At 35.7% G+C, this 21,566-nt stretch overlaps 1 protein-coding gene across 1 annotated transcript in view; it reads right to left on the bottom strand.

Annotated features, from left to right (window-relative positions):
- LOC145268334 (ankyrin repeat domain-containing protein 27-like) overlaps positions 1 to 21,566 on the bottom strand; it is a 93,460-nt gene that overhangs the window by 50,061 nt on the left and 21,833 nt on the right. The window contains exons 3-4 of the mRNA XM_080123828.1: positions 15,311 to 15,347; positions 5,245 to 5,318 (exon numbers count right to left, since the gene is read on the bottom strand). Of these exons, the coding sequence (XP_079979954.1) occupies positions 5,245 to 5,318; positions 15,311 to 15,347 (111 nt within the window). The remainder of the gene's footprint in view (positions 1 to 5,244; positions 5,319 to 15,310; positions 15,348 to 21,566) is intronic.

Genomic DNA, 21,566 nt, shown 5'->3' on the forward strand with positions numbered 1-21,566 from the left:
AAAATAAAATGTATTTGGGCATGATTACAAAATCCGAATATTGGAAGAGAAATTGCAATTATTTTTATTTTATCTTTTATTATGCCATTTGGAATTTTCAATTAAAGTCATTAAAATTAAAATTTCCATATTAATAAATTGTATTAAATTTGATATACACCACTAAAAAAATATTTTATTTATTATTTATAATTAACCTATATATAGATGATATCAATAACTGTAATATACATAACATATGTCTATATATTTATTTAATTTTATATGAAACAAATTACAAAATACATGTATTTTATTTCCGGTAATAACAATTATTGATTTGATATAAATCTTATACCCATATAGAATTCAATTTTATTAATATTTTAATCACATTTATTATTACATAAACTATAAATTCTTTTATTGTCATTTAATTAATCTTACTTATAATTTACCTTAGTGATATTTTTATCATAATTTGTTTAAAATCAGTTAAAGGTTGATAATTCAATTTCTAATTTAAATGAGTTATTTCCCTTTATATAACCTAGTTTTATTTAACAGTTTTTTTTTATTGTATTGATAAATTATATATTTATCTAGTTTTATTGTTATTTTACTATATATTATCTCTATATAAATAAAATGAACTCATTTTTTCCCGTCTGATTTTGACATTAATAGGATTAAAAATCAAGATATTTCATGCAAATATAATATGCACAAACGGCAGAACAATATCTGAGGTGTGTTATAGGCTTATTATTTCTCAAATTCCTCGATAATCTTAGATTTCTATACTTTTTCTGCTGAGAAGTCACGGCCAAAATCGGTTAAGATCAATGGAAGTGGTAAAATATTTTCTCTCTAATAAATTCCTCCTCCCCCTGCCACCACTTAACACCGTTTAGGGATCGTTCACAAGGAACAGTTGAGAAGAGAACACCGGTTTGGCTTCGTAGTTCTTTCATGTGAAGTTATTTAAAATCACTAAACTAAGCTGCAGTGCTCTGTGGCGTAGTGGTTAGCGTGCTGGACAATTCACATTATATTTTCACGTTCGCGCCGACCTACCGTAGTCGTTTTTTTTTTTTTCCTAAACAACTGGAATGGACTTTTCTTGGTGGCCGAACTGTTAACGTTGCAGATGTTTTTTTGTTTTTTTTTTCACACTTTATTTTCCTATTTTACTCATGACTCCGGGTTTGATCCTTCCTACTTACCTACCATAACATTTTTTAACCCCCCCCCCCCCGTCCCGGAAACAAACACTCGGGCAACGCCGGGTACCCCCGGTAGTTTAGTTATAAATTCAATTTGTATTTTAATTGATTATATTTATTCAAATAAATATTAATATTTAAAACATTTCAATATAAATTAATCTATATTTATGAGTTTTTATTTATTAAGAGTTAAATTATAATATGGTCTCTCTGTTAGTTATACTTTCATAATTATATTTCCTCTACTCTAATTTATTGATTCAAATAAAAAAAAAAAAGCTAAAAAAGAGATAGATAGGGAGAAATATATAAAAAATAATATAAACTCATAATAACAGAAAAATAAAGATAAAAATGAAGTAAAACATGAATAAAAAATGAAAATAAAGAGTTAAAATAAAATTTTTTTAAATCAATATGTATATATATATATATATATATATATACACACACATATACTGACTGACGTAAAAAAACATTTAAAAAAAGAATATGTTTAATTCAATTAATAATTATTTTCATACGATTAATGGTAGCCGATTGCTAATCAAGCCAGAGATGGTTTTTGTTGCCAGGTTCGAATCTATCGACTGGTGTTAATCGTGACACCCTGCACTAAGGATTCCCGAAAGGATGAAACACTAGTGTCTGTAGGTATTTAATTATTATAGCAAAAAATAATTATATATATATATATATATGGCAATTGCTTGCTTTGTCTTAACAAATGCTAGCCATCTCAATGTTCATGAACATCCTCACCATAGTTGCCAAGTGAATTGTCAGTAACACCCAAACCATGACCATGAGCCCGAAGATGACTTTTCAGGCCAGCAGTTGACTTGCACAGTCTGCGACATATGTAGCAGACAAAGTTTGAATATTGAAACTTGTTTCACTTCTGCCTCTGCTTTTCTGCTCTTTCTATCCTTTTTTGTGGTTAATGTAAGCAGCTTCTGAGAGGAGCATTTCCAACTGTTCAACGCATCAGGTAAAACTGACATATTGCCTTTCCTCAGGTTTCTGTTGAGCTCAGCATGATCTATTTTGCCCCAATCAAAAACTTCAGATCCACCTCTAACTAGCTTTCTCCATTTGGGCCAGCATTTCGCTAGAGTTTCCTCAGTTCTGGGGACGTTTCCCAATCTTAAGCTCATTGTAAAGCAACTGCTTCGGCAGCTTCACATCCGCCATCCGAACAACATGACCTGCCCAGCGCAACCGATTCCTCATCACTATCGCTTCAACGCTCAAACACTCAGCTTTCTTGAGAATGTCTGTGTCAGGTATCAGTGACTGCCATTTTACATTCAGAATTTGCCGGAGGCATTTCTAATGGAATCTCTCAAGTTGCTTTAAGTGATGATGCTGTGTTGTCCAACACTGACCAATGAGCAAAGTAAAACAGAAAGAACACAGATCAAGTAAACACTAATCTTAGTGTTGACAGAGATCCAACGGTCACCCCATAGCCATTTTTCTAGTATTCCAAATGCCATGCTGGCCTTCTGAATGCAGAAATGTATTTCGCAACCAGGGAGCCATCTCTGGAGATTGTGCTATCTAAGTACACAAATGTGTCTACAACATTTAACCCTCTTTTCCACACACAGATATTTGGTTCAATGTATGGTGCAGGGGTGAATATTACCCTTCATTTTTCTTTTTTTTTTTAATTACATTTTCACCCCAAACAAGGCAAATTGCCACTTTGGTGTAGGGGGCTACTATCAGGGACAACAACTACTGGGGTACTATGTAGGGATTTGGGCAGCAAGATGTCGGTTCATGTTACACTTGAACTTCTGCACGTCAGTACTGTTGGGGAAGGAGGGATCTGGAATGGAATTCCAAAGTCTAGCGGTTCTGGGGAAGAAACTATTGGAGTAGAAAGATCTTTTACACCTAGGGATCTCTACAGTGTGGGGGTGGGATTTAGCAGCCTGTCGGGTTTGTCGAGGGTGCTCACGTCGTGGGGGCACAAGTGATTGCAGTTCGTCAGAGCATTCACCACCAAAATACTTGTAGAACAGGCAGAGGAATGCAACATTTCGTCGATAGGACAGAGGCTGAAGCTTAGATGCCAGTTCAGGGCCTATCAGGTTTGCGACTCTCTTTTGAATCTTGTCAAGGAGCGAGAGACTAGTAGCTTCTAAATGCTGATAGTTAATCCAAAGGCGTCAAACGCAGTGGAAAAACAATTCATTATATTTTGCATATATCATTCTGAATGAAACACAAAATCAGCATCATCAGCATAAAGCACTTCCTTGACTAAGCCTCCAGACGTTTGTAAATTGGTGTTAAATTTTCTTAGATTGAATACTTTGACAGTAGCCCTAAAGTTCCCACCAGATCACCAAAGATAAGCAATGATGAGACTAGTCAGTACTAAAATGGGTGACCATTTAGGAATTCCAAGTGCTGTATGTTTTCTTTGCTTATCTTAGCATTGTTTCCAGTCAGTCTTAGGCCTCTCCTTGCCACTAGACCCAAACAGTGCTGATTCAGTATAGGTGTGATTGAAGATTGTGCAACCCTTACATGGGTGTCCATTGTTTCTTGAGACTGAACGGAGGCATCACATATGTCCACTGTTTTTCATTAACTGGAAACAAGGCTTTCATTCTTAGTTTGAACCAAAGTAATGTCCCTTTAGCAAAGGTCTTTAACTGCAATTCCTCATTGGAACCAAGTAAAGAATAGATACGCTGTAGCAGAAGACGACGACTGCTGACGACCGGCGCACATTTCAAGTGACACCGGTGACTCGACCTTGACACAAGCACATGGCGTTGGTTGTTTATAAACATGTCAAATAGCAGACATGGTCGAATATTCGCGAGCAAGATTTTAAAAAGATATATTTACAAAACTTTGGAAGATTTAAAAGAAAAAATATATATTTACAAAACATTTTTTAAGTAACAAAACGAACGTATTTAAATAAAAGATTTAAATAAATGGGTGTCTTTCTTTTGAACCAAAGTAATGTCCCTTTAGCAAAGGCCTTTAACTGCAATTCCTCATCGTTCATCCCCAATTGTGTAAGTGGATACCAGCCTCTTCTCTGGGATGGCATACACTATTCATTTGCTTAGTGCTACAGAAATGAAATAAACACTAGCCTTTGCTTCACAAAAGAACTTGAGATTGCAAAATCAAATCTAAATGTAATTCAAATTTATATATTAAATAAACCGGCTAATGTATTTCATAATTTTTTGCATTGTAGTGCTCCTTGAAGCGATGACAAAGAAAATCTGTCCCTTCGCTTTTATTATGTATTGGATACGTTTTTTTTTATGATATTTAAATTTTTGTTATTTTGATATTAAAGAATCATTGAAAACACATTTTGCACTCTTTTTTTTAAAGAATTATTGAAAACGCTTTTTAAAATCTTTTAAAACTATTTTGGGAATATTATGTATTGGATATGTTTTTTTTTTATGACATTTGAAATTTTGTTACTTTGATTTTAATAATTTCACTTGTTTTAACTTCAATAATTTTAAACATATATTTTTTAAATTAAAAAAAAAATTATTTTTAGAATTTCATAAATATATATTATTTATAAAATTACAAATAAAATAAAAACTTTTATTTTTTTTAAAATTTTGTTATCAAAAGTGCAAATAAAAACTAATTGTGTTATTTTTATTTTGTTAATTTTTATTGTATATTTTTCAATAATGTCCTTTGCTTATATTTTATTTCAATAAATCGCTTCACAATAGAAATACTGGAGAGCAATAAATGTGAAGAAACTTATTTGCCTTGTCACCGCTTCCGGTAGCTCTATGCTGGAAGTTAGGAAGTACGCTAGTTGACGATAACCAACCTCATTCCACTGCAGACTTGGGGTCATTTTCAAAGGAATCAGTCATTTGCACGTGTATTTCTATTTATTTACTTTTTTAATGGACTAATGAATTGTCACCGCTTCCAGTAGCGCTCCGCAGAAATTAAAAAGTATGCTAGCTGACTATAACCAATAAGCCATGTTACAAAATGTAAATTATTATCTTACCTTTTGAATAAAGTTCGTTCTTATTTTCATCAAAATGAAAAACTTTCTCCTTGGAACAAGACGTGTAATATTGTCTGTAAATAAATAAATAAAATCTATATAACATTCTGTTTGTTCCTTCCTTTCTTCCTTAGTCCATACGTTATGCTTTAAAAAGGGCCAAATACAATTTTTGAAGGCTAAACTGTTTCAAAAAAAAAAAAAAGAAGCCAAATTCATGAAATTTGGCTTCAAAAAGGCCAAGCTAGCAATTGTGGACAAAAATCTCCATTTTGATGGAGCCTCATTTTCGAATATCATTATAATAACATTGTTGCAATGGTATGAGAAAGGAACTTGTAGTAATTTTGATATGCAGCACTTATTTCACTGAAGAAAGAAGTCAGAAAAATATTATACAAAAAAGAGAACATTCGAAAGGAACAGGGGGGAAAAAAAAAAAAAGAATGGTCTGTCAAGAGATGCTGGACTGAAGGAGTAAATTAAAGATTGTCTCTTACAATGTGATTTTATTATTTGTATTGAACTATGTAGCACAATATTACTTTCTGATTATTTATTAATATTTATTAATTCATCTCATTTGGATCAGTTCTATATTTAAAATACAATTGACACCATTTTCATAGAAATGTTAATAAACTCATATTTGCTGCATGTTGCTTTTTCTGTCCAAAAGCACTAATTTTTTTGCACCATCCAGAAAAATATCAGCTTTATCAAACATATTTATTGATTAAATATATTTCTCATTCCGTGAAATTTCTATAGATTCTGTTAGGATAAAATAATATAGGGAAACCTTTTCGAAAACATTATTTTTGTAATTTGAAAATTTAGAAAAACCAATAATGTTATGATTTTTTTATCAAATGGTTAAATTTTTATTTTTCTGAAACTTTCATTGTAAGGATAACGTATTCAAAGAAGACATTTTTCTTCTTAATCTGTTGGTGGTATTAACCCATGAGATAGGACCCTCGTGTAGAGAGAAAAGGAATATGTTAGTGATAGTTGTTATAAAGTGTGGATCGATGTGTGTTGCGTGGTTAGCACAAATTTTGAATAGAGAAACTATAGTACACTTTTTTAAAACATCTATAATACAAATCTCCCCTGTTTGTTTAAATGTATGTATGTATGTTTGTAGGTCTCAAAAAAACGTTTGACAGAGAGAGGCGACAGATTTTCACAAGATCAGTATCATTTTGAAGCTCGACCCTTCGGACGATAAATATAAAAAAAATTAGCCAAAAACATTAATTCCTTCACTCTCAACTGTGCACTTTTGTACAGGGAGGGCTGTTTTTTTTTTTTTTTTGCTGACATTTTTTTGCAAGTCATTCAAAGCTTGCGTAAACAACATTGCAGAAAAGGTGTTATTTCGATCAACTGTGACGTCAGAAGCATGGTAGGCTCATCGATAAGATAGTTTTTTAAATTTTTTTTCCACCTCTTTTTCCTCTGACGTGTTACGGGTTCGAGCCTGCTTACTACTCCTTTTTTTTTTCTTTGCTCAACCAACACCCTCACACACACACACCTCCACTTTCTTTTCCACCTTCACATCACGGGCCGAGCCTGCCTGCTACTACAACCTTTTATTTTTATTTTTTTGCTCAACACACACCTCCAAACACCCAGGCAAGTCTATAATATAAATCTCACCTGTCTGTTTAAATGTATATATGTATGTATGTATATTTGTATGTCTGCCTAAAACTTTCGACAGATAGATATAAAAAAATTGGCCAAAAACATGAATTCCTTCACCCGCAACTGGGTAATTTTCTACATGGAGAGGTTACTTTTTTCGCCGATATTTTTTTGATTGACTAGCTTTAATTTAAACCTTTGTCACTTCCGGTTTGGCAATGGATGCAACAGCAACGCCGGGTACACAGGCTAGTTAAATATAAAAATAATATATAATCTATATAAGTAAAACAGTAGATGCATGTATGTTTTTTTGTTTTTTTTTTTAATTTTCTTTCTTTGAAACGTATGGGGCAGCCAAACCAGCTGCCAACATTGACCTGCTTTCTATTGAAACCAAATGAGAGCTCTTTTTAGTATTCTTGTTGTTCCCTTAAGTGCAATTGTCTGGATCTCTTTTGCACTTTGTTCACCAAGAATATTAGGTAGGACTTCAGGTTCTTCTTCATAAGCTCTGTGGCACCTATAATAACTGGTATGGTTGATATCTCCCTAAGATTCCAGTTTCTTTTCATATCATACATGAGACCTTGATATTTGGTCTGTTTCTCTATTTCAGCTCTGTTCAGACCTCCATCATTAGGGACACTCACTTCAACCAAGGTTGCAACTCTCTCTGACTTATTCCATATAACTATGTCCGGTTTGACAGCAGCATTTTCTAGGTAGGTGGCTGTAAGGATTACATGGTTGTAATGTATGGTATATAAGTAATTTCCAACCGTATGTCTGTGTGTGTGTGTGTGTGTGCACATAAATATTTAACCAATAAACTCTTAAACTACGTGTTGCAACATTTTTGATAAATGAGGGTATAGGAACATGACTTTTTAATGTAACATGCATTTAAGAAAACCGCACACACATCCATGCATACACCTTTTAACCAACGCATCAGTTATCACCCATGTAACCTCCACTTTGCCCAACATGTGGTGCTTTCCATTTCCTCTTCCGTTCTCTCTCTCTCTTCTTTCTCTTTCCACTCGAGACATGGAACTAACAACACGAGTATGCCTTCAATTCAAACCTCAAATGTGAGTGCCACGCAAATTACATCCATGCCTCGACAGGGCATTTATCTTTCCTCAAGACAGGTATGAAATTTGTATAAACAAACTCTTACATGCACAATGAACTTCCAACGTATGCTTTGATGAACTCTTGCATACATTCACGCACGCATACATACAACGAACGTTTATCTACATGCATGCTAGTTATAAACACAAAAACACTCTGTAACGTTCGTAACCTTTCTGTGTAAATAAATATTCCTTGTACATATGTAAATATATGATCCTATTTCAGCGTGCTTCATTTCAATGTCTTTAATGTACTCATAACACATGCACTTATGTTGATTGTTTTCTTTATTTCACTGTCCTAGTAAGGACAACCTCCAACTATCCAGCTTATTGAACCGGTTCATATACGCAGCCCACAAAGCGGAGATCCAGCTATACAACCGGTATATAAACTGCACACCGGGTCCCCCACAAGGGCATGATCACTGAAACTTGGAACATTCTACTTATAGACACTAAGAACTAGGAACTGACCAATCAAATTGAGCCACATTCTGCTAGCAACCAATCAGAGGCCAGAATTGCTCCATAAAAATATTGAATGTTTTAACATTCCAGCACATAATTTTTTCGTACCAACGCAAGAAGGATCTTTTGCTCTTTGTCTGAAAAATTATAGTCCATGACCTGTACAGAACAGCTACCCTCTGGAAATTCTTCATCTCCAGGACTTGCACAGAACAGCTACCCATTGGAAACTCTTCCGAGAATAAACATGGCTTTCAGGAAATAGTAATCAAACATCAAGGATGGTTTATAATAAGTAAAATCTTTGTTTGGATGGATGAATAGCGTGTACAGAAATATATTGGCAAATTGAAATGCAAACTATTTATTCCAACTTGCCAACATATTTCTGTTACTTTTGCACATGTGCAAATTCATTCATAGCTTGAAGTGGTTCAATTTTAAATCTTTATGATCTATCTTATGATAATTCAAATAGTCGGGAATGCGGTTGGAGTGCGAAATGTTTTGGTTTTGATTCTAGCTGATGGCACCCAAGTCATTTTTTTTTAATTATTGAAATCAGTACTATATATTAGATACAATATAATATTCAATAGAGAATTGGTTCTGTAATAATAGATACAAAAGCTGCATGAATTAAAATATAATTAAGCATATTTCATGACCCCCCCCCCCCCGCTGAAATATAAAAAATAATGATACAAAATATAGAATAGACTAAGATAATATAAAATAATAACAATTTCACTCCAAATTAATTTCAGTATTTAATAAACTGTATATAATTTAAAAAATTAAAATATAGTGAATTTTAATGCACCCGAAATTTCGACAAGTTGTAATGATATAAATGTATATATATAAGGTACGTGTGCTGCATGAGCTTTGGATGAAATTTAAAACTTTTTTAACTAAGAAAATCAAATTTTATGAGTAAGCAAATAGGGGCTGACTTGCGTCACCATCTTGAAAAAAAAAAAACAAGGGTAGATAAATCAACAATAATTCAAATTTGCGACATCAACCTTGTAATGCTAACGATTTCACATAAATGACTGAACATAGAAAAAAAAATTCTCTTATAAAACAACTACTTGATCAGGTTACATGATTTTGGGAATACAACATTTTTGTTCAGTGATGGGTATGTACATCAAAGATTTTTTTGTAATTTTTTTTTTTTTTTTTTTGTTATTCGGGTTGAACCGTGAATGTGTACAGTTTTCTTTTTGTTCATAATTAAATTCTGCCGCAGCACTGTAAATAATTTTTCCTTCCGTTCTGCATACATAAAACTAATTGGAACTTAACACGAGCAAAGTTAATTCCTAAGAACTTCCCATCTAACACAATATCAGGGGAGTGCTTCCCAGCTGACTATAACACGCTCGTTTTCAAGCTCAATGTTAACAGGTTCTTGTCGTGTCATCCTCTTAAATAATCAAGTTCTGCCCAGTTTCAATCAGTTACATAAAACTCATTGACCCTTATTCTCAAGTGGCTTTCTGTCTTGATAAGCAGTGACTCATAATGCATAAAAATAAAAACTGATAAGCATATCGCATTATATTTTAATACTAGCCTGGGTGCCCATCGTTGCCCGTATGTTTGAAGGTGTGTGTTGAGAAAAAAAAAAAAGTGGTAGTAGACAGGCTCAAACCCATGCCGCGAAGGCGGAAAAGAAAGTGACAGAAAATCTGACATCTTACCTTTACTCTATGACGCGACCGGAAGTTTGGAATGTTAGGCAAAGTCAATCCAACCGATATGATGATTTGCAAAAATGGCTTGCAAAATATCGACCCCCTCCTTGTAGAAAACTGCCAAGTTTTTTTATATTTGTCATCCGAAGGGTCAAGCTTCAAAATGACACCGATCTCGTGGATATTCATCGCCTCTGTCAAAAGTTTTAGGCAGATATACATACATACATTCAAACAAACAGGTGAGATTTATATTTTAATATATCTTTGTCGGAGTATATAAGTGTAATCTTGGTTTTGGAACAAGTGATCACATTCTTCAAAGCTATCCATCTAATACAAATGTACACATATCCAAGGCAATTTATATTCTAATATATCTTTGGCAGAGTATATAAGTGTAATCTTGGTTTTAGAAAATAATCCGTAATGAGACCGTAAATGGATGGTAACATTCAATGCTACTAAGACTAAGCTTCTTTCTTTTAACAACTACAAAAAAAAAAAAAACCTTCTCAACCACCGATTGCCATGACAAATAACATTCTACCTGAGAGCCCATCTTCCAAATTCAACGGCTAGCATTCATAGACAATATGAATTGGAACATTCAGGACATTACTGCAAAGAAGGTAGGCTCCCTTCATTGTGCTAAAAAAATCAACTCACACCAGAGTGTATTCTATATCTTTACAAATGGAGAGTAGAAAACGTATTGTGGATGCGTTATCGGCAGCTCCTGTTACTCTCGCTTCTTCTTATTTGTCCCTCAGTCCTCATTTTTTTTAAATGAGTGATTTTTCGGACAAAGGGAGAAGAAAAAGCTGTTTTCTAGGTTGGCAGTATTTTTGCGAACAGTTGGCTGAGATGGCGGAAATTTTCTGTTTCTATGTCTATCCTTGTAGCCATGTCACTAGTAAGGGTGCTGGAGGTAAACGTTTTGTCTGGGCTGACGTTATCCGCCTGATAGTCAGGGACCCGAACCTTGGATTAACCACTAAGGAGGCTGTCCTATCAGCAGGTGCAAAGTACTGGGGCTGCTGTATTGCCATTTGGTGAATGGATTCTGGACCATGCAGTAGCTTCTGGTGGGGCCTCTCGATGCCATACTAGTGGGTAATTGTTACGGCTTTACCTTATCATTAACTACAAATAAAAAATAAAAAAAATTCTTCGTGTCTTTTTCTCTCTTAATTTCCCCTCTCTGTCCTGCTCTAAGTAAATCTGTCGACCTAGTCCACAAATTCCAAAATTTCATCATGACAAGTTTCAAGAAAAAATACACGATTAAACCCGGTTCCCCAACTTCCAACGTAGACCCCTACTACCATGTCTCCTTCTCCAACATCAGGGGTCTTCGTTCTAACCTTCCAGAGGTTGAAACCCAATTACAGGAGACTAAACCAGACCTTTTATTTTTAAGTGAAACTGGCATTGGACAGGCTATTTCCCTAGATGAGTTTGCAATTTCAGGATACTCTAACTTAACTTCTAAATCTGACCCCCAAGATCGCCATGGGCATGGAATATGTGCCTATATTAAAGATAGCTTTCCATGTGGGAGGGACATCTCCAGGGAAGATCCTAACTTACCCTATATGTGCTTCCGGGTTGCTTTAGCTCACACTACTGCATTTATATTTACTCTCTATCGCCCCCACAACAGTGGAGTTACTATCTTTCAAAGCATATCTGAGAAAATTGACCAAGTCCTTTCTACTTATCCTTCAGCTAACATTCACGTATGTGGAGACTTCAATGTTCACAACGTTGAATGGTTGACCCACTCAAACAAGACCGATGATGAGGGGAGGTTCTGTCATGATTTCTCCATTGCCTATGACCTCACTCAGATTGTTCAGGAACCTACCCGTGTGCCCGATAATGATGGCCAGTATGCGAGCCTACTAGACCTTTTTCTCACAACTTGCCCTGAACTATGTTCAGTTTCTGTTCTGTCGCCTCTTGGATCTTCCGACCACTCTGTTGTATCAATTAAGATAAAAATGAAATGTAATAAGTCCCCAGATGTACCTCTTCATCGTACAGTATATCGATACACTAAGGCTGACTGGGATAGCTTCCGTACATTTATATCTGATCTACCTCTGCATTCCATGTTTAAAAAGGATGTGTCCTCTATAGTATTAGACCTAACTGAATGGTTAATTGTAGGTATTGACCATTTCATACCCTCTAAAAAGTTTCAGAAAAAACCTAACAGCCAGCCATGGTTCTCTCCAGAATGTGCTGCTGCCATTGCGCACAGAAATCACTTTTTCCACTGCTTCAAACGTAATAGATGTATGGAAACTAAAGCCGTTTTCAGGACTGCCAGCAACCATTGTAAGAAAGTAATAAGGAACGCAAGAGAGTTGTATGCTCAATCTGTTAAGTCCAAAGTAGCTGAGCAGCGGCTTGGTTCCCACCAGTTTTGGCAAATAGCAAACAGAATCCTGAACAGAAGCGTGTGCTCCATCCCAACTATTATCAATGGACCTGAGGTAATCTCGTCAGCATCAGACAAAGCCAAACTCTTTGTCAAGAACTTTGCAGCAAATTCTACCCTTTGCGACCAAGACCGACAACCCCCAATATTTCCTCCTGTATCAGAAAACACGCTATGTGATATACGTATATCTGTACGTGATGTTGCGAAGCTAATCAAAAACCTTGATTCGAGTAAAGCAACTGGCCCTGATGGTATTCCAATTATAGTACTCAAAAAACTTCAACCTGAATTAGCGCCCATACTTACAAAACTGTTTAAACGTTGTCTTAAGGAGAATAGTTTCCCATCTCCCTGGAAAACCTCATCAGTATGCCCTGTATTTAAGAATTCAGGTGATCGCTCATCCCCCTCTCAGTACAGGCCAATAAGTCTCTTGTGCGTCATGAGTAAGTTGCTAGAATCTGTGTTAAATACAGAAGTAATCAAACATCTCAACAAAAATAACCTTCTTAGTGACACTCAATATGGTTTCCGTTCTGCTAGATCCACAGCAGATGTCATTACAGTTATATCGCATAGGATTAGCAAATCTCTCGACGGTGGCAATCTTTCTAGAGCAATTGCTCTTGACATATCTAAAGCCTTTGATAGGGTATGGCATAAAGGTTTACTTCATAAGATCGCTAGCTATGGTATAGCTGGAAAAGTCTTCTCAATTATTAAATCATTTCTTTCTGATAGGTTCATAAGAGTAGTAGTTGAGGGGCAAAAATCAGAAGCTCACAGTATTAATGCCGGTGTCCCTCAGGGATCCATCCTGGGCCCAACTCTTTTCCTGATCTACATTAATGATCTTCCAAATCATATCCTTACATCATTTGTAGACATTTATGCTGACGACACTACCATTTATGGTACCACATCTAAGACAGTAAACGAGCAAGTTCTCTCCAATTCTCTCTCCTCTGATCTTGAGCACGTAGTACAATGGGGAAAAGAGTGGCTGGTTACTTTTAATGCATCTAAAACCAAGCTTCTCTCTTTACATCATCAACATTCTAATCCACATTTGTCATCAATTGAAATGAATGGCTCTCGTCTTCAGGAGGCCTCAAGTTTTGACAAGCTTCTGGGCTTGACCATTACTCCTGATCTTAAATGGAACACGTATATCAAATCTGTTGCCAAGGCCGCTGGAAAAATGGTGGGATCTTTCTATCGATCCAGTAGATATCTCACTGCTGATGCTATTCTCTACCTATATAAGAGCCAGGTACGTCCAAGGATGGAATACTGTTGCCACATCTGGGCAGGAGCTGCTAGAAAGGACTTGTCCTGCCTTGATAGAGTTCAAAATAGACTTCGTAGCCTCGTAGGAGATGTCCTTTTCTCCTCCTTGCAACCTCTATCTCACAGAAGAGATGTTGCGAGTTTGTCTCTGATGTATCGTTATTTTCATGGAAAGTGTTCAACTGAGCTTCAATCTTTGGTCCCCCCTCGCCAAACTTTCACAAGAAACACTCGTCTAGCTGTAAACACTATCAATAATTTCCCCCACTCTTTATCTGTGGCTAAACCTAAACGTAGATTCCATGAACAAAGCTTCTTTCTTAGAACTGCACGCCTGTGGAATTGTCTTCCGTTTTCCTGCTTTCCGGCTGACTACAATATGGTTGTGTTCAAGTCTAAAGTAAATAAGTTCTTGATGAGCCGTTCCATATAAGTTATTAAATTTACCAAATTTTCATTACTAATGATTACTATATTGACCAATTTCTACTGTACACTCTTTAACCCTTATCCTTGAGTGGCCTCTGGGCCTTGATAATGTGGTGATGCCTTTGTAAAAAAAAAAAAAAAAAAAAAAAAAAAAAGCCACAATTTGCCTATATATGGAGTAGTGTTGCCACAACTGGGTTGGTTCATCTACCACTAGCCTCTCACTCTAAGACAGGGTTTAAAATCTAATAAGTCCCACACTGTTGACCAAGCTCCAACCTTTGACCTATCACCATTATGTGCATTCTTGCTCCTGTTTTACAGATAGTTAAATGGAATGTGTTCTGATGAACTCATAGCACTTGTGCCCCCTCAATGTACAACTAACCTAAAAAACAGCAAAATCCCATCACTACACTGTTGAGGTCCTTAGCTGCTGGAAAGCCATCTACTCTAATAGTTTCTTCTCTCAGGCTTTGAATTTGACTTTGGAATTCACTCCCTGTTTCCTGCTTCCATGACTGTATATTAACTTGCTCAAATTTAAATGTAATGTGTACAGACATCTCATTGCTCAACTCCCCACAACCCTCTGTTAGGCACAATACCAAATAGCAACCCTTTACGTTCCAAGTGGCAATATCCCTTGTTTGGAGTTGAAAAAAAAAACAAAAAAACAAACAAAATATGCCCTCTTTTGAAGCCCAGAAGGAGAGAGAGGTAGAGTAAGAAATACCTAGCATGGTGGAGCTTGGAGGCAGATGTTAAGAGGACTAGCCATACATTGTTGCCGGTTTGAAATGCTTTTTTAGGATCATGATAATTGGGAAACTTTGGTTTGCAACCTATGTCCAAAGCTGGATGATAGGATTTGATGGATTAAATTTTTAGAATACGCAAAACGTTTTAATACTTACCCCTTAAAATATGGAGACGGCTTCAGTATATGAGTATCTGCCAAAAAATAAAATTAAAAAGGAAACGTTTAAGCATAAAATCCAAAATACTTCTAAGAAGATATATAATTCTTAGTCGATAACCATTAAGGTTATCAGACATCAGTAGATTTTTTTTTTTTTTTTTTCAAACTGATATAAATTATCGCACAGTAGAAATAAATAAATTAAAACAATCATTTAGCAAGTGTAGTCAAACATAACTTGATTTTCCTTTTTTTATATGGCCCGGGCAACGCTGAGTAGCCTTGTTAGTCGATTATATGAAGGAGAGATGTAAATGACTTGCAATATTATTTACAATGCACTAAAACATAAGAGAAAAATGGACTCTATGTCTTTAAGACCATAACAGACAAAATTCTGACTTTCTTCCCTTCTTTTCATCCTTTCAGCCAAAGCCAATGGAAGAAAGACAAGAAAGAAAGTACTCCTCTTTTTCATTGTTGGAGATTAAAGAAAATGCTATCTATTATTAAATAAGTAATCACGGATTTGGATAGTGATAGTAGAACTTTTGACTGCGAGGGTAAAAAATCTGCCGCCTCTCTCTGTTTACGACTAATAAAAAATATTCGGTCCTTGTCCAGAATTTTTTTTAAAAAACAAAAATAAAAAAAAGAATCTGTATGATCCATGTACCTGTGATAAAACGAAAATATTATATTCCGAAACTCATGTAAATTGATGAAGTATTTTTATTTTTTTAAATAAGAAAATCAAATTTTATGAGTATTGGAGAAGTGACCATCTCACCCACCATTTTGAAAATAACTGAAAAATAACAAGGGGGTTAACTAAACACTAACTCAAGACTTGCAAGATTTATGTTGTAATTGCCCACAAATTACCATTAATCGTTTAAAAATGATTCTCTTTATGAAATAAAATACTTGATCAATTTATGTAACTTTTTGGAAGAAGATATATTTTTTTGTCAACAGTGTGTACATTATACAAATTTTTCTTTTTTTTTTTTTGCTATAAAATAGCAATATAGGGGAAATTCTGGACAAGAACCAAATATTAATCAGGATTAAATATAAAAATGAATGAAATTGATTGAAAATAATTCTTTTATTTTAAGAAAATGAATCAATGCTTTATTGTAACATTTTCATTAAGTCTTGACATGCATTTGTATTTGACCACCTGTGAGTTATCGTTGGTGAGCAATCAAGAAACACAATTAAATTAAATATAAGTCTTTTTAGATATGGTCTAGTATTCATTCTTTCCATCATCGCTTTCCATGCGTGTAGCCGTTAATCTGTATTGTTACATTGTCTAGTGGGTGTTTAGTGAGTGTTTAACTCAAGACGAATAAAATTCATGCATGGATACACAAGGAAACTTGTCAGTTTTAAAAGTTTTATTGGGGATAGAAGTTCGTTTACATGGGGAGAGACAAAAAAATTAATCTTCTATATATCTATATATATAAAATCTTGCTTTCAGTTTCAATTGTGGCTGATTGCACCCAAGTCACATTTTTTTATATAGATTAAAATATCATACTTCAGCAGATTTCACAAGTTTTTCTTTTTCTGGAAAAATTAAAATATCATGTTCAAGCTGATTTTACGATCAGGCAACCCTCCCACCACCACAATTTTTTCTTTTTGTGACCAGGCACCCCCATTGTCACAATTTTTTATTTTATGACCGGGCAACGCCGCCCCCTCCACTATATTATCTATAAATATAAAAGCGAAAATGTATGTATGTATGTATGTATGTGTGTTCGCTTTTTCTGTATGTCTACAAAAGGCATTTTTCAGAAGCGGTCGGTCGTTTCACAACTTTTTAAAACTTTTTATATCACATATAAATTGTAATATCTCACAGTTAACAACGAAGCTCGCCTGTCTATTTAATTTGCTTGATTTCGGGAAGATAAATATTCAACATTTGTCGCTCGCCGCATGTGGGTTAGTCTTTTTCCTATAACATCTTGGGAAAATAAAAATCCCGCAGTCAAACTTATTAAATGAATTAAAACGTGTTTCCGTTAGCATATCGCGGTGGGGCAATCGTTAACGTCGCACTTTTTTTGTTTCACACTTTAAGGGTTCGAGTTCGATCCTCATACTTACTTTTTTTTAACACCCCCCCCCCACCACCACCACTCCCGGAGTTTCCACACACACCTCCAAGCACCCGGGCAATACCGGGTACCCCTCGCTCGTCTATCTATATATTTAAAAGCCAAAAATCTGTGTGTATGTATGTATGTATGTTTGTTTGTTTGTAACGCTAAAACTTTTGACAGACACAACCAAAGTTGACAAATTAGGTATCATATTGAAGCTCCATCACCCGGATGACAAATATCGAAATTTCACGTCAAACGGACCAGTAGAAGGGGGTCAACTGATCGTTTTTCTCCCAGGGGGGCCCCCCAAAAAACCTGTCATTTTAACGTTATTCATTACGTGTCACGTGACGTGACGTCAGCCCAGTAAAATGTCGGCTGCGGCTGAGGTACATAAAAACTGCCTTCGAGGAGTAATTGATACTATAACACAGTTAAATATTAGTTTTCGACTCGAACCGTTATTACCAACGGATTTATCGCACTCCAAAAAGCAAAATCCCAAAATTACACGAAAATTGACGTAGGGAAAATGTTTTTATTTTTGCTTGAAGTTTTTTGCCGGCGAAGGTGAATTTGCTCTTTGTAAAACATGTAAACAAAGCTTTAGCCATTTTCTTTTTACTTTCTAACTCTGTTAAACTTGAAGGGGGAGGGGTGGGTATCAGTATCAGGCCGCTTATGTACACGAAAATTAGGTCGCAGTTTTCCCAAGCACTCTTTCTCTCTCTCTCTCTCGCCGTCTTTCTCTCTCTCTCTCTCTCGCCGTCTTTCTCTCTCTCTCTCTCTCTCGCCGTCTTTCTCTCTCTCTCTCTCTTGCCGTCTTTCTCTTCTCTCCCTCTCACTCCCTTTCTCTTCTCTCTCTCTCGCCGTCTTTCTCTCTCTCTCTACCACTTTCCTAACTCTCTCTCTATCACCATATTTCTCTCTCTCTCACTCTCTTCTCTCTAGACCTCTTTCTCTTCTCTTTCTCTCTCTCACCCTCTTTATCTACTCTCTCTCTCTCTCACCCTCTTTCCCTTCTATCTATATTAGCACTTATAAAGGCCAATAGGCAACTCGAGGATGAGAGTTCAAACGTGCACAGTAGTGAAATTTGGGAAAGAGGATGGAACAACTTTCTCTTCTACCTCTCTCTCACACTCTTTATCTTCTCTCTCTCTCTCACCCTGTTTCTCTTCTCTCTATATTAGCACTTATCAAGGCCAATAGGCAACTCGAGGATAGACTCGACGCTGAGAGTTCAAACGTGCACAGTATTCAAATTTGGGAAAGAGGATGGAACAACTTTTTCTTCTGCCTCTCTCTCACACTCTTTATCTTCTCTCTCTCTCACCCTGTTTCTCTTCTCTTTATATTAGCACTTATCAAGGCCAATAGGCAACTCGAGGATCAACTCGACGATGAGAGTTCAAACGTGAACAGTATTCAAATTTGGGAAAGAGGATGGAACAACTTTCTCTTCTGCCTCTCTCTCACACTCTTTATCTTCTCTCTCACCCTGTTTCTCTTCTCTCTATATTAGCACTTATCAAGGCCAATAGGCAACTCGAGGATCAACTCGACGATGAGAGTTCAAACGTGCACAGTATTCAAAGTGGGAAAGAGGATGGAACAACTTTCTCTTCTGCCTCTCTCTCACACTCTTTATCTTCTCTCTCTCTCTCATCCTGTTTCTCTTCTCTCTATATTAGCACTTATCAAGGCTAATAGGCAACTCGAGGATCAACTCGACGATGAGAGTTCAAACGTGCACAGTATTCAAAGTGGGAAAGAGGATGGAACAACTTTTTCTTCTGCCTCTCTCTCACACTCTTTATCTTCTCTCTCTCTCTCATCCTGTTTCTCTTCTCTCTATATTAGCACTTATCAAGGCCAATAGGCAACTCGAGGATCAACTCGACGATGAGAGTTCAAACGTGAACAGTAGTCAAATTTGGGAAAGAGGATGGAACAACTTTCTCTTCTGCCTCTCTCTCACACTCTTTATCTTCTCTCTCTCTCTCTCACCCTGAAAGATTCCTCTCCCCTAAGAATAAAACATATGTTCAATATCTGCTTTTTTTTTTTTCATTGTTTATACGGTCCCGGGCAACGCCGGGTAGCCCTGCTAGTATATATATAAAAGCGAAAATGTATGTATGTATGTTTGTGTGTCTGCTAAAAACTTTTGACAGACACGACGAAAATTCACAAACTCGGTATCATATTGAAGCCCCATCCTTCGCTCGAAAAATATTGAAAAATTGGCCAAAAACGTTCATCTTTTTCACCCCAAAATCGACAATTTCCGACGGGGGTGGGGGTGGGTCAACAAAAACGGTCTTCTCGTGACGACGAGCGGTTCTACGCATGCGCCAGATGACGGCATGACCTGATTTACTTTAAATAGTTGAAAAACTGAACAAATTTCATGTACTTCGCGTTAGGTCAGTTGATTAGCGCGTTGGTTCGTTATCTAAACGTTTTGGGTTCGAATCGTGGTGTGAGATGTCTTTTTTTTTTCGATTTTTTAAATTCAAATATTGAACCAGTGTTATTTAAGCCATTTTTCATGTAATGTTCGTTTTTCTGTTTTTTTTTTTTTTTTTACTTCGCTTATCCACCCCCGACCACACACCCAAAAACACCCGGTTACTCACCGATTTTTAAAATTTTAATATCGAAACAGGCTTATTTAAGCCATTTTTCCCCGTGTTCGTTTTTTTGTTTTCATCGTTCGTTTGCCTTACGTTAGTTTGTGTTTTTTCCCCGCTTAAGTTTTAATGTTCGTTTTCTTTTTTTACTTTGCTTATAATAAACAAACATCGTCCTTGTCGTAACGCTTGACGACTTCCGTGCGCGCACCTGTCAATCTGGTTCTTACTTAAATAAATTCAAACATCTTTCAGTAAGTCATTCTGGCTGGCCGATTTTATTTTCAAACTTCATCTCGGGGCTTCGGGTTCGATTCTACCAACTTTTACCCCCACCCCCGTGCAAACTGTGCATGCATGAACGGTCATTTTGTTCTTTCGTTTTAGAAAGCTAAATTAGCAGTGTCTGGTGAATAACGTACTCACTTACAGTCTTATCTTTTGCGAGTTTACATCCGGCATGCATTGTTTCTTTTTTTAAAACACAAGATTTTTCTATCCTATCTAAATACGATAAGTATAAAAACGTTTATTTTTACCTTTTTTTTTTTTTTACACTGCCCTACCACACTTTTTTTTTTTGTATTTTCATCTGTTTTTACATTGTGACACAGCATTTTCGTATTTTTAACCGTATCTTTTGTTTTTAAAGTGCACTTATCAACCCCCTCCATTTCTGCTATTTATTATTTCACGACTGTAGCTTTTGGTTTCCATTATGGCTGATGACACCCAAGTCACAATTTTTTTATATATAAATTAAAATATCATATTTAAGTGGATTTTACAACCCCCCCCCCACTGTCACAATTTTTTTTAATATAAATTAAAATATTTAAGTGGATTTTACCCCCCCCCACTGTAACAATTCTTTTTTAATATTAATTAAAATATATTTAAGCGGAACCCCTCCCCCACTGTCACGATTCTTTTTAAATATTAATTAAAATATTTATTTAAGTGGATTTTACACCCCCCCCCACTGTCACAATTCTTTTTTAATATTAATTAAAATATATTTAAGCGAACCCCCCCCACCCCACTGTCACGATTCTTTTTAAATATTAATTAAAATATTTATTTAACACAAAAAAAACTAACGTATGGCAAACGAACGATGTTAAATGTAAAAATCGAAAAAACAAAAACCCCAGAAAAATGAACACGTGAAAAATGGCTTAAACTGAATGGCTAACCAACTAAGCTAACGCGACGTACATGAAATTTAGTCAGTTTTTCAACTATTTAAAGTAAATCAGGTCATGACGTCATCTGACGCATGCGTAGAACCGGTTGTCGTCACGAGAGGACGGTTTTTGTTGACCCCCCCTCTCTCCTGTCGAAAATTGTCTATTTTGGGGTGAAAAAAAATTAACGTTTTTGGCCAATTTTTTGAGCGAAGGATGGAGCTTCAATATGATACAGATTTTGTGAATTTTCGTTGTGTCTGTCGAAAGTTTTTAGCGGACACACAAACACACATTTT

This window comes from Euprymna scolopes, chromosome 43 (genome assembly GCF_053919585.1).
Source record: "Euprymna scolopes isolate OS-2025 chromosome 43, ASM5391958v1, whole genome shotgun sequence".
Classification (NCBI taxonomy): domain Eukaryota; kingdom Metazoa; phylum Mollusca; class Cephalopoda; order Sepiida; family Sepiolidae; genus Euprymna; species Euprymna scolopes.